The sequence below is a fragment of the Pogona vitticeps genome, chromosome 2, assembly GCF_051106095.1.
Source record: "Pogona vitticeps strain Pit_001003342236 chromosome 2, PviZW2.1, whole genome shotgun sequence".
NCBI classification, from domain to species: Eukaryota; Metazoa; Chordata; class Lepidosauria; order Squamata; family Agamidae; genus Pogona; species Pogona vitticeps.
The window spans coordinates 179412550-179425504 of NC_135784.1; the positions used below are offsets into that span (position 1 = coordinate 179412550).

The following is a 12955-nucleotide window of genomic DNA, read 5'->3' on the forward strand; positions in this document are numbered from 1 at the left end:
TGAGGACCCAAGAGACCCTTTCCTTCCACCTGATCCACACTCAGTGCTCCCCTAAAGGAGAAAGGCGAGACATGGCAGGTAGAAAGAGCTGGATCATCTGGCGGTAGCAGCAGCACCAGATCTACTGCCAGCACTGCAGCTGCAGTTGCCTTCACAAGTTTGGCTCGCTCCAGCGCCCCCCTACCGCCCCCCTTCTGTTCTTTCGCCCCCACACCGCCCCTTTTCGTTCTACCGCCCCCCTGAAAAATGAAATCGCCCCCTGGGGGGCATTATTGCCCACGTTAAGAACCACTGCTCTAAAACATATTACCCACTTCACATATCAGCAAAATGTAGCTTTGCAAGCTGAGGGCTAAAAACACTGTTTTTTTAAAAAAGGGGGGAAATGAGATTTCCTGGAAGGACACACCAAATCTTGAATTAACTGCCACAAATCAGTAGCCCAGACAATGCTTCAGGAGCTCAGACAACGCTTCTCTTGCCACCACAACAGCATCTGCGGTGGTTTTCTACCCCTTGCTTCATCTCAACTCTCTATGTGCGGAATGACCAACTGTTGTGTCAGCCAGCAGGATCAAGCCCATACCTGTTCATTAGGAGATGATGGTAGATTGCTCTGGCTGACACTGCTGAGGTGGCGGCTGGGAGAGGAGTCTGGCAAAGATGGTGGAGGACATGAGGGTTCTGTTTTCAGGGAAGAGAAGCAGAAATACCGTTCGTGTCAAAATGAGCCCCTGTGTTTCCTTGCAACTGTATGCTTAGAATGAGGGAAATGAAAAGTGAACAGGCAGATGGTTTAGAAAAACCACAAGAGAACTTGAGAGAACTAGGAGCAGGTGCCACCTTGACACAGGTCTTCAGATGTCCTAGTGGACATAATTGTATATACGCCAAACAAAACCAAACAAAACAAAAGCAAAAAAATGAACAAACTTCAAACCTTTCACATTGCGTTGGCCTCACTGATTTAAACCATGGTTCTTGAGCAACATCTTCCCCAGAGACCATTCTAAAATTGGCGCCTCCTCTTTTTGGCTAAAGAAAATCCAAAAGGTCCTGGAAGAATGTTGATGGAAGACGAGACGTGCTGAGGACAAAAACCTGGGCATATCTTGCCTCCCATTTTAAAGAAGGCAGCAGGTTTTGCCCCTTTGAGGCTGCCAAAACAGACTTGAAACTATGTGGGTCAGGCTTGATGAAGTTTCCAAAGACCATCTGCAGAATCCGGGGGAAACGTTCCTTTCTTAGACTACAATACCCCCGCTAACCATGTGGACTAGAGAATTATGGAACTTGTAGTTCCCCAAAAGCACTTTCTTCTTTTTCTTTGAACTCTGATGTTGTGGATGTATGAATGAGCACCCATAGGTTTTCCATCAGCTTCACCACTCTCCCTGTAGGGTTTTTGGTCCCTATCCTTCACTAGCAGCAAGGAATGGGAGAGGCTAACAGAGACCTTTGGGTAGAGTGGGTGGCATATAAGTTAAATAAATAAATAAAATAAAATAAACATGCACAGCTTCATATGAAGCATATAACTCAGCTGCTGTTTGCAAACACTCTGGACTGTCTTGGCATCACATCTGAGTTTACTTTGGCACTTCCAGTACTCTCCATACCAAGTAGTTTGCTGGAGTTGATGTGTCATAGTAGGCCCTGAATAACTTACAATGAGACCATAGAAAGGGCCTCTTCTTGCTATGCACCTCTTTGCCCATTCACCATGCCAGTCTTCTCCAACCTGGCACTCTGCAGTTGTGTAGGACTGGAGCCCCTATAAACCTTGGCTGCAAGATTATGGGAGCTTCCGGCCAGCACAACTGCAGGACACCAGGCTGGAGCAGATTAAACTGTATTAATTTTGCACCAATTCCATGCCAGGCTTACAGATAAAATGGTTCATATTTTTTTATCCCAACAGGGCCACTCCAGAACATTTCAGTGCTGCAAAACTTCAAAAATCTATAAGCCATATTGCTGGCAATTCAGCTGTGATTTTTTTTTACTACAATATTAAAGATTCCCCCAACTTACATCCCAAAGCTCCCAGAGGTTTCCCTAGGGCAAGAGGGAGCCCTAGGAAGCCCCAGAACCGAAACAGAAGGGGATAGGAAGTTTTTAATTACTTTAAATTGAATGCTTCCGGTGCCCAATCCAGGCCATGCCAGTGCAAAGTTACACAACAGGATTTTGCCCATTATAAACATATCTTCTAATTTTGCATGTGCACATATAAACCAGCATTTAATGAAATTTGGCACCCTTTTTCATTCTCTTGCAGGGTAGGGCGATGTATGTAATATTTTTTGGTGATGTAAAACAAGACTTTTCCCTTATGGGTCAGCCTTGTCTCCCATCCTCTTGTCTTCCCCTCATGCCCAAATTCCACATTGCTCTGCCTTGTGGGCTAGCTAGTGTCTATCAGGTTCTATCTCACCAGCCCCTCAGTGAGAAAACAACAGCAACAGACTTTCAGAGACGAATCTGAAGACGACAAACCAAAGATGACACATTGCTGTCCCCACCCCAGTAATGTGTGTGTGTTTAGTCGTTTAGTCGTGTCCGACTCTTCGTGACCCCATGGACCAGAGCACGCCAGGCCCTCCTGTCTTCCACTGCCTCCCGGAGTTGTGTCAGGTTCATGTTGGTTGCTTCGCAGACACTGTCCAGCCATCTCATCCTCGGTCGTCCCCTTCTCCTCTTGCCGTCACACCTTCCTAACATCAGGGTTTTTTCCAAGGACTCTTTTCTTCTCATGAGATGGCCAAAGTACTGGAGCCTCAGCTTCAGGATCTGTCCTTCCAATGAGCACTCAGGGTTGATTTCCTTTAGAACTGATAGGTTTGTTCTCCTTGCAGTCCAGGGGATTCTCAAGAGCCTCCTCCAGCACCACAATTCAAAGGCATCAATTCTTCGGCGGTCTGCTTTCTTTATGGTCCAGCTCTCACTTCCATACATCACGACAGGAAAAACCATAGCTTTGACTATTCGGACTTTTGTTGGCAAGGTGATGTCTCTGCTTTTCAAGATGCTGTCAAGATTTGTCATCGCTTTCCTCCCAAGAAGAAGGCGTCTTTTAATTTCGGGGCTGCTGTCTCCATCTGCAGTGATCATGGAGCCCAGGAAAATAAAATTTGACACTGCCTCCATATCTTCCCCTTCTATTTCCCAGGAGGTGATGGGACCAGTGGCCATGATCTTAGTTTTTTTGATGTTGAGTTTCAGACCGTTTTTTGCACTCTCCTCTTTCACTCTCATTACAAGGTTCTTCAATTCCTCCTCACTTTCTGCCATCAGAGTGGTATCATCTGCATATCGGAGGTTGTTGATATTTCTTCCGGCAATCTTAATTCCGGCTTGGGCTTCCTCCAGTCCAGCCTTCCGCATGATGTATTCTGCATACAAGTTAAATAAGCTGGGGGACAGTATACAGCCTTGCCGTACTCCTTTCCCAATTTTGAACCACTCAGTTGTTCCATGACCAGTTCTAACTGTTGCTTCCTGTCCCACATATAGGTTTCTCAGGAGACAGATAAAGTGGTCAGGCACTCCCATTTCTTTAAGAACTTGCCATAGTTTGCTGTGGTCCACACAGTCAAAGGCTTTCGCATAGTCAATGAAGCAGAAGTAGATATTTTTCTGGAACTCTCTGGCTTTCTCCATAATCCAGCGCAAGTTAGCAATTTGGTCTCGAGTTCCTCTGCCTCTTCGGAATCCAGCTTGTACTTCTGGGAGTTCTCGGTCCACATACTGCTGAAGCCTACCTTGGAGGATTTTGAGCATAACCTTGCTAGCGTGTGAAATGAGTGCAATTGTGCGGTAGTTGGAGCATTCTTTGGCACTGCCTTTCTTTGGGATTGGGATGTAGACTGATCTTTTCCAATCCTCTGGCCACTGTTGAGTTTTCCAAACTTGCTGGCATATTGAATGTAGCAGTAAAGAAACAAAGAAACTGCTTAAGGCAAAACAGGAATTTTGAGTAAAGCTGACAGGAAACAGCTGAAGCAGCCTCTCTGCCCCATATCTATTTCTGGCTTCCCTCCTGCAGATGCCACTTATCCCTCCATGCTTCTCCTTCAGAAAACAGACATTGCGCAACTATATGTAATATGTACACGGGCCCAAGAATCAAAAGTTTCTTAACAGAACCTCTGCCTCACCTTTTCCTTTAACAAAAAGCCTGGGTTGAAAAAGTACCTCTGTTAGATCAGTAAAATTGCAAACAGGGCAAGCTTTTTAGCTTTCCAGAATCCCAGGCAAAAATAGTACTGTACAAAATTTGGGCATATGGGAGGAAGCCAACAGTCCCAAAAATTGTGTCAGGTGTGGTGCTCATTGTTCCTGAATCCAGTCTGCTGGCAAGGAAAGATGGAGTTTGCAGGTTTAGCATGAGACATGGATGTCCAGGGATAGCAGTTTAGTTTCTCGTCTGTGCAGACTAAAAGGCTGAGACCGCTGAAGATCTGTTTGTTTGTTCCCTTGGGTGGGGTGGACTTGCTTTTTCCTTGGCTTTGAGCAGACATAATATAGAATAAGACAGCAGTCCTTATGACAAGAAAAGACGATATGAAATGTAGGTGTCCTGCTGGGTAAAAAAAAATCACTAAAGTTAAACTGGAAGTCATACCTAGTGGTTTGAGGTGATCAGCTCCCCTCTGAAGTGAAGGTTCATGGAAAGGCTTCTTCCCATGGCAGTGTAACTTGCCCCAAGTAGCTTATTGTTTAGAAGGCTTTTGAGTTTTAAATTGGCAGGCTCAGGCAATCAGGCCTGCTTTTCTAAAGTTGCATTTGTTAAGCTATCAGAAGAATCCTCTTTTTAATGAAATGTTTATGGAGGGTTTCTTCCTCTGTAACAAACTGAAAATATATTATCCATCTTTTGTAAAGACTTCTGCCTTGCAGCTTTGGTGGATAAAAGTGAGGTACAAATCAAATCAGATCAAATTCAATCAAATAAAGATACGTTATCTTTATAATTCAGAGGTATGAATGGGTGGGTGGGTGAAGAGGCAGCAGGGTCAGAATAACAGGGTCAGAATAACTGAAATAAAGGCAGTCTATTAAGCCCTATTTTATCTCTCACATATACTTTGAAAGTTAAGGTTACTATGTAGGAAAATAAGTTAATGGCCCTTAGGCAGCAGCACAATGACATTGTCCCATTTTGAAGAAGCTATCTTAAGGAGAAAGGAAAACACAGTGGGGGTGGGGAGAGGAACCCAGCCAAAAGAATCAAGGGATTGAAACAGCTTTTCAAGAAAGAAAGGCTAAAGATCCAATTGGTTTTTACTTTAGAAGGGAGGGGAAAGGACTTTGAATAGTGTGGAGAGGTGGATCCTTTTCTCCTTCTTGGGTTCATACTAGACAGGCGGTAAACCTTTGGCACTCTAGACATTTTGGATTACAACTTCCATTAACATTGACAATACAGGCTGGGGATTCTTGGGTGTGTAGTCCAAAAGACCTGGCATGCCAAAGGTGTGCCACCCCAAGTAAGCCAAAGGAAGTGATAGGTAACAGATGGTTGTTGTGGTTTTTTGGGCTGTTTGGCCGTGTTCTGCAGGTTTTTCTTCCTAACCTTTCACCAGTCTCTGTGGCTGGCATCTTCAGAGGACAGGAGCTAAAACTGTATGTATTCTGGTATAGTGTGTGGGGTTGTTGGGTATTTGTAGCTGTGGGATCAGGTTTTGTCCTTTTCAGAAGACTGGGTGATTCCTGTGATCAGGATGTTTTTGTTATGGGTATATTGTTGTGATAAGGGTGGCGCACCAATGGATTGAAACCAGGCATAATGGGTGGTATCTTGTTGCACAGCATAGTAAGTCATGCTAGAGTAGGCCCATTAAACCAGTAAGGATTTGGTGATTCAACTATTCCATAAGTTTCATTGATTCAAATGAGGCTACACAAATTGCTAATTACTATGCTAAAGTATGTCACAATTAGAATAGGCTTGTTTGAAACACCAGCACACACAGAATAGATGACTCACCAAATCCCCACTGATTCAATAGGTTTCCGCTAGTATGACATACTACACTAAGCAACAGAATTTCAGTCATTATAAGGGAAGAATGCAAAAAGAGAGGTTACTTATCTGTAACTCTGTTTCTTCGAGTGGTCATCTGTGAATTCACACTAATGGGTTTAATATGCACTTGGGCAGAGGTCTCTGGAATATTCTAGAGCTCAAACATGGGTTGGCTAGGACCGCCCCCCCCCAATACATGTGGTCCGCCCATCATGGTGATTACCTCAGTTCCCAAAAAGCCCGCCGCTGCCTGAAATAATGAGACAGACGTGATGGAGAGAGGGGAGGACAGGCAGGAAGTGTGAATTCACAGATGACCACTGGAAGAACCAGAGTTACAGGTACGTAACCTCTCTTTCTTCTTTGTGGTCTCTGTGAATGCACACTAATGGGTGATTAACAAGCTTACCATATAGGTGGAGGGATGTCACGGCAAAACTGAAGACAAGAATGCATGACTGAAAGCCACATCTAACTTGGCCCTTACATCTAAACAATGGGATGCAAATGTTGACAGCATTGGAAAGACCTTTGCCAAAGTGGCAGCATTGCAAATATCTGGAACAGGTATGCCTCGAAGAAAAGCTGTGGAGGTGGCCATTGCCCTGGTGGAGTGAGCCTTGACATCAGATGTACAGATGTGAGAGCCAAATAGAAAAGAAAGTGAACAGGAAATAGATTCATTCAGAATATGGTGCTGGAGAAGAGCTTTGGTGTTGTGTGCATGTGTGTCCGTGTGAATTGGCTCTACAAAGACGACAAAGCCTTGGATTTGTAAGATCTGAGCAGGAGCTGATGATGTAAAGGTAAATTCACAGGGTTGCCATTAGTCAGAAGTAACCTGACAGCACACAGCAAGGGTTTACAATGCATGTGAGATGTTTAGGGAATAGTTTACCAGTATCACCAGAAGTGAGCTTCTATGGGCAAATTCAGAGGTTTCCTGAATCCTAGTCTAAAACTCTATCCACTATGTCATACTATCTCTCATAGTGTATGGTGTTATGGAATTCTCTTCCTGCACACACAGTGTAACAACAGTACTGGGATTATGATGCCTATTAAAAACAATTTTATTCAGGGCTTCCCAAAAGTATGATTCCATATGTATTTTAACCAGCATTCTATTGTTTAGGTCTTATTGATTTATTGCAGAGCTGACCAGGAGACAGAACAGGAAAGGACAGGACATGTTGGAAATCTCTCCTTCATAGGTTTGCCATAAGACAGAGGTGATATGACGGCATGCAACAACAACCACAATCACACTTAGTATTTTAGAATGTTAAAAAACTGGGAATAAATATGTTAAATAAAATAAAGTAAAATAAAATAAAGACAGTTGTGTTGAAATTTTGTGCCATACAGAAACACTTCCACTGATTATATTGGCAGGTAGACCACTTTACCTGACACAGGTGGAGACGGTCCTTTGTGGGGCTCCCATGTGGTTGTACTGACCCTACTTCTGCTACCATCATCCCTGCCACCAGGATCTGGTGCCAGTGGGGCAGGCGGAGGTTCAGGAGAAACAGATGGATGTGGGCAAGGCACTGCTCTGGGCTTCAGGGAATGTGATGGTGGATGCCCTAGAAAAAAGAAAAATCAAGCCAACAGACCTTAGTCTATAAATGTGTCAGGCACTTCAGCCTAATACTATGCTGTCTCCCTTTGTGCAGTCTGTGGTGTCCTGCCTGCCTCCCTGCCATTTTCTTCTTTATCTCTATGTCAGAAGTTTAAAAAAACTGTCCAGAAAGATGAAGCAGTGAATGATAGCAGCCCCTAATACTGTACACCTGTACTCTAATATAAAAGCTGAGTTTTGAAAAATAACACTGGCCATGCTAGCCAGGCAGTTCTGAGAGTTGTGATCTTTGTTACTCGGATGTTTTTGAACTGCAACTCCCAGAAACCCCAGCCAGCACAGTTGGTGGTGAAGGCTTCTGGGAGTTGCAGTCCAAAACTCCTGAGTAACCCAAGGTTAAGAACCAGTGATCTAAATGATGGTGCATATACTTTGCTGTTGATAATGTCCCCAAGAGAAGTAATGGGTGAGAGGCACAGCATAGGCTTTGCACGCAAACGGTCAGAGTTCCGAGCCCTCCCAATCCTCCCGGGAAAAACATGCCCAGAACCAAATCTGAGAAAGACCTTTGCCAAAGATTATGCGATGCATCCTCTAATCAGAAAGGACAACATTGGGGTAGACAGACCCCCTTCGTCTGTATATGATAGCTGTCCATAATAGCAGGTATCAGAGGCCGATAAGATCTTGACAGCTGTTACCTACGGCTCCACCTCCATCTATATTTCTACTCAACAGAAGCGAAAGATCTTAAAGATACAAGTGTTAATTGACTTCCTTTTCTCTGCTGAACCGCTCATTCTAGCTGTATTCAGTTTGGTGCCACAGCTGAAGAAATTTGCCTGTGGCAGTTTTAGAGTGTCAGAACAACTGGGATCCGTACAGCCAAATACTTTGGAAAACAGCCCAGTGTGCGCACACACTGTTGTAAGATAAGAAATAACAAGTTGAACAAGGAAGCAGTGGTTTTGGGTTCAGAGGTGGGACAGGGCTTAACTCCGAGTACATTTAGACCTCTCATCCCCAGTTCTACCCAAGCACACAGGCTGTGCACTCCCTCTTTGAATATCTATATTTCAGAAAATTGGGAATATGAGCATTCAAGTATTCCATACTTACTATGCACACAGTGCATGGTTCAGCTACAACCTGTACAAGCCCTAGCTGGCATGGCCAACAGTCAGGGCTTCTAGAATTAGTACTCACGCAGTATCTAAGGACTCTGTTTCTAAATGGCTATGTTAGAAGCTCATTCCCAAGGGTTAATTGTGAATTATATTATGTGGCCTAAACCCAACTGCTAGTTCCAGTTAGACTACATCCACTGAATCAACAAGATTCACCCAAGTGGTGACTTATCATCCCGCAACTGATTCAATACGACTGCTCTGCTTGGGACCAGCAGGTGGATTTAGGCCACATATTTATTTCTACAAGACTTGTTTAATAAGGGAGTTACTCAATTATCTATTTTATTCCTCATTTGTGTGTAACTAGTTTTGCTTCCCTATCTTTTATCCAGTTTTATTCAGCAAACCATTTAGGTTTCAACAGCCACACCTCTTTAGCACAGGGTCATGAACAGAGAGCCATTAGTAACAGTTTTGGTTCCCTGGGCCACTTGGCACCGTCTCTCACCCAGTCCACCCTGACATAGGGTCATATGAGAGAGAGAGAGAGAGAGAGAGAGAGAGAGAGAGAGAGAGAGAGAGAGAGAGAGAGAGAGAGAGACTTTAAACCTGGGATGGGTGACAGAAGCTGTGTGTGAACCACCAAATTGTGACACTGAAATATGGGATTTTTGTAGCTGACCACTGACCAAGGAAACTCATTAAAACAAGCATGTCCCGCTTATTCAGATGGACATTCAGCCATAGCAGGATGCTGCTGCAGTGGATCCCAGCAGGGTCAAAACTGGCTCCCAGACTAACCAGAGTCACCCATCTCCACCTCAGATCTTTATCATCAGGCAGCTACAAGTCAACAGAGCAAGCAGGGCACCTGATCTCAACGTTCAAACACTGGCAGCCAAGGGCAGAGACATGAAACTAGCCACAAAATGAAAAAAAAGCCTAAGCTGTACCCTGTGAGGCATGTGCCAGATTTAAAAGTGCAAGAATGGATTGCTGGCTGGGCTTTGGGGCTTGGAATCACAAGGCGAATGGCCCAAGGATGGAATTGGGATGGATGGTGAGAGGAAAGAAGAGGGTTGCCTGCCGTCCTATGTTGGAATGCTTTCTGCATGGAAAATACAGTAAAATGTGTTTTCACTCCCCCACCCCCCAAACAGGTTCTACCGATCTGATGCCCTCAGACATAGTGGATTACTTCTCTCAACCCCACACTGGGCTAAGGTAAAGGGTTTGAAGTCTAGCCTATTTGGAGGGGGTCTGGGTCTGCTATTTCAGGATTTATCAAGATCTTCGTTTGAGGTAGAGGAGGGGTAAGTGCATGTGTGCGTGCACGTAAAGCATGAGAGACTCACAAGAAGCGATGAGGTCATGTGCCCGGTAAAGTTGCAACTCCTCCAGGAGCTGAAGCAAATCACCAATGCGAGCATTGCGATTCATCCAGGACCACATAAGTTCACGTGTCCGTGCCTCCTTTTTCTCATAAAGACGCAGCTCCACCTGATCTCGGACAATCCTAGAAGCTGGGGTAGGAATAAGAGAGGCCAGTCAAGGTTGATAGACTGTCTGTCTGGAGGCAAAACCCAAACTTTGGGGCGTACAAATGACCTTGATTGTTCACTATATGGGAAGTCACATGCCGTATTAAAATTATATTCCACTCCAGTTCCTACAAATTTAAGTAATATCAATCTGTATCAAGAATGGGCAACGATAACTTTCCAAATGCTCTTGGAATGCATCTTCCATAATTCCCCACTAATTGTTATGATGGTGTATGCAAACAACAAACATAGAACAAAGCAGGACAAATACTTGTAGGGTTGCAATTGCCCATCTCTGATCTCCATCTTGCATTCTCTTCCCTGTTCTATATAACCTCTTAAATCTAGGTACTGCTTTTTATCACCAGGTAATGATTGGTACCGGATGAACCAGCTAAGTCCCAAAAACTTCACATACTTGTCCTGCAGCAGGTCCCTCCTGATCCTCAGGAGCCCTCCAACCTTTATAACTGTTAGCAATGTCTCTTATGCCAGCACAGAGGAGAGTTTTACATTATAGGAACAGATGTTCTTGCAGCCCTCTTCCTGCTCTTTACAGCTGTTTGCAAGCCAAGGCACAAGTCACTGGAAAGGAGAATGTGAGGGGCAGAAAAGGTTCTGCCAAATTCTCAAGTGCTACTGATATGAGGCAAAGTGAGGAAAATGAGTCATTTGCTAGTAACAGGCAGGGAAGAGTCACTGAAGCTCAGCCCTGATTCTATTCAAAACTAGACACTTATCCAAAATGAGCTGCTAAACACAGAAGCAACACCAGCCTTCTTATACAGACTGACAAATACTTTGCCATTTATTCTTGGGTTTGACCACTTGTTCTAACTGACTTGGAGTTTTGGCTATACTCTACACCAAGGACATGCTGACTACTGCTATTTTAGCAGAATGCAGACTGACCTTTAGTAACATACCTCAAATACAAGACACAAAAATCTATACCAGACAAGGAGGGATCTCTTCTTCTTTCTCCCCTTCTATTTTTACTTTTGTGGGTAGGGACCATGTTTTATTGACTGTATGCAAACAGCCTGTCTGGCTAAACATGGAACAGATAAACAAAGACATCCACATTGATTTGACTGTGTTTCTAACCTCTTCCACTTATTTGACCATAGCTTGTGTTTATATCTGCTGCTTACCACCACCCTATCATGTAATTATCCAAGTACCATGAGAAAATAAATAAATTTATTCTCAGGTGAATTCAAACCTATGTTATTGCCTTTTTTTCCCAGAGAGGCTAACTTTTGTCATCCATGAAAGTTCATACTAAAATAAATTCATGTGTTCTCGAAGGCTTTTATGGCTGGGATCCGATGGTTGTTGTGGGTTTTTCGGGCTGTTTGGCTGTGTTCCAGAGGTTTTTGTTTCTAACATTTCGCTAGTCTCTGTGGCCGGCATCTTCAGAGGAGAGGAGCTAGAATTCTGTCTGTGACACAGACAGAGCATGGACAGAATTCTAGTTCCTGACCTCTTTAGATGCCGGCCACAGAGACTGGCGAAACGATAGGAAGAAAAACCTCCAGAACACGGCCAAACAGCCCAAAAAACCTTCAACAACCATAAAATAAATCTGTTAATCACGAAAAGTGCCACAAAACCTAATGCCTCTTTTGTCTTCTATTCCCAGCAGCCCCAGTTGGCAGGGCCAAAAGTAAAGGATGATGGGCACTGCAGCTCAAAACATCTGGGGGGGGCAGTTTTGTCCCCTTTGTTTTGACGCTCATTAGCAGGCTTTGGAATGAAGGTTCCAGAAAAGGAAAAGCTATAGTTAAAAAGATTCCACTACATTTATTGAGAAATCAATAACGCAGCACCTAAATGTCTCCAGTTAAATTACTGTAGCATAGCTTGGCTAATAGATAAGAAATAATTTGTTCTATTGTCTAATAACTTTCAGCAAAAAGCCATGTTGGCTTCTGAGTCAGGTCGGTTATATGAGAAGGCCACAAACCTCAATGCCATTTACTGGGAAAGGCAGACAATGCTCGGACTGGAAACACCGACTGTTCACCTGTGTGAAAGCTCAGTGCGGATAGCATGGCAAGAGCTGTCTGCAGGCACCAGTGGTCCAAACCAGGACTTCTACACAGATGAACACAGATGCGGATGAACTCCCCTGTCTGTGTGGCTGCCAGCTCTGCAGAATGCAGCTGAGTCGGAGCAAGCAGCAGAGATTAGAGGGACAGCCCCCACTGACACTCCACCCAATTTCCTTTGGGCTGCACAGTCCTACTAGCAACCACGAGTGTGTTTTTTTAAAAAAGAGTTTCCTGTCAGAGCTACACCTGGCTCTTCTATGCAAAATTCCAAGTCAGATGTATTATAATTTGTCTATCCACCAAATGTCAATGTATTCAGTTAAGTAAGTGGTTTGCCACCAAAGTCTGGCAGCAGTCCCATCTTCAGGACAGAGCTTGGGAAAGTTTTTTTTTGGGGGGGGGGGACTACAGCTCCCAGCTTGATGGCTGGCTAGGGGATTTTGGGAATTGATACTAAAAAAAAATACTGCTGTACTATTCTCCTAAGCGAGCCCCACCGAGACACACAGGGGATATACCAAAGGACCCAAAACAATCCTGCAAGACCTATGCCTCATTAAGCAAAGGTGCTTGCATATCTGCTTGCAACATTTGGAGCTCCTTTCTCA

The 12955-nt window shown here is 44.2% G+C and overlaps 1 protein-coding gene and 1 long non-coding RNA gene across 7 annotated transcripts in view; one reads left to right on the plus strand and one right to left on the minus strand.

Moving 5' to 3' along the window:
• Nucleotides 1-7368, plus strand: part of LOC140704727 (uncharacterized) — a 33005-nt gene extending 25637 nt beyond the window's left edge. The window contains exon 2 of the long non-coding RNA XR_012084099.2: nt 7187-7368. This is a non-coding gene — a long non-coding RNA (uncharacterized LOC140704727). The remainder of the gene's footprint in view (nt 1-7186) is intronic.
• The window catches only part of IRAK1 (interleukin 1 receptor associated kinase 1), a 33375-nt gene that overhangs the window by 17965 nt on the left and 2455 nt on the right, over nt 1-12955 (minus strand). For all 6 annotated transcript variants that reach the window (XR_013542283.1, XR_013542282.1, XR_013542284.1 and 3 more), the window contains exons 2-4: nt 10102-10269; nt 7441-7620; nt 587-684 (exon numbers count right to left, since the gene is read on the minus strand). Coding sequence is in view for 3 of the 6 variants with exons in the window: in XM_020793067.3 (XP_020648726.3) it covers nt 587-684; nt 7441-7620; nt 10102-10269 (446 nt within the window). In the remaining 3 variants the exon portion in view is untranslated. The remainder of the gene's footprint in view (nt 1-586; nt 685-7440; nt 7621-10101; nt 10270-12955) is intronic.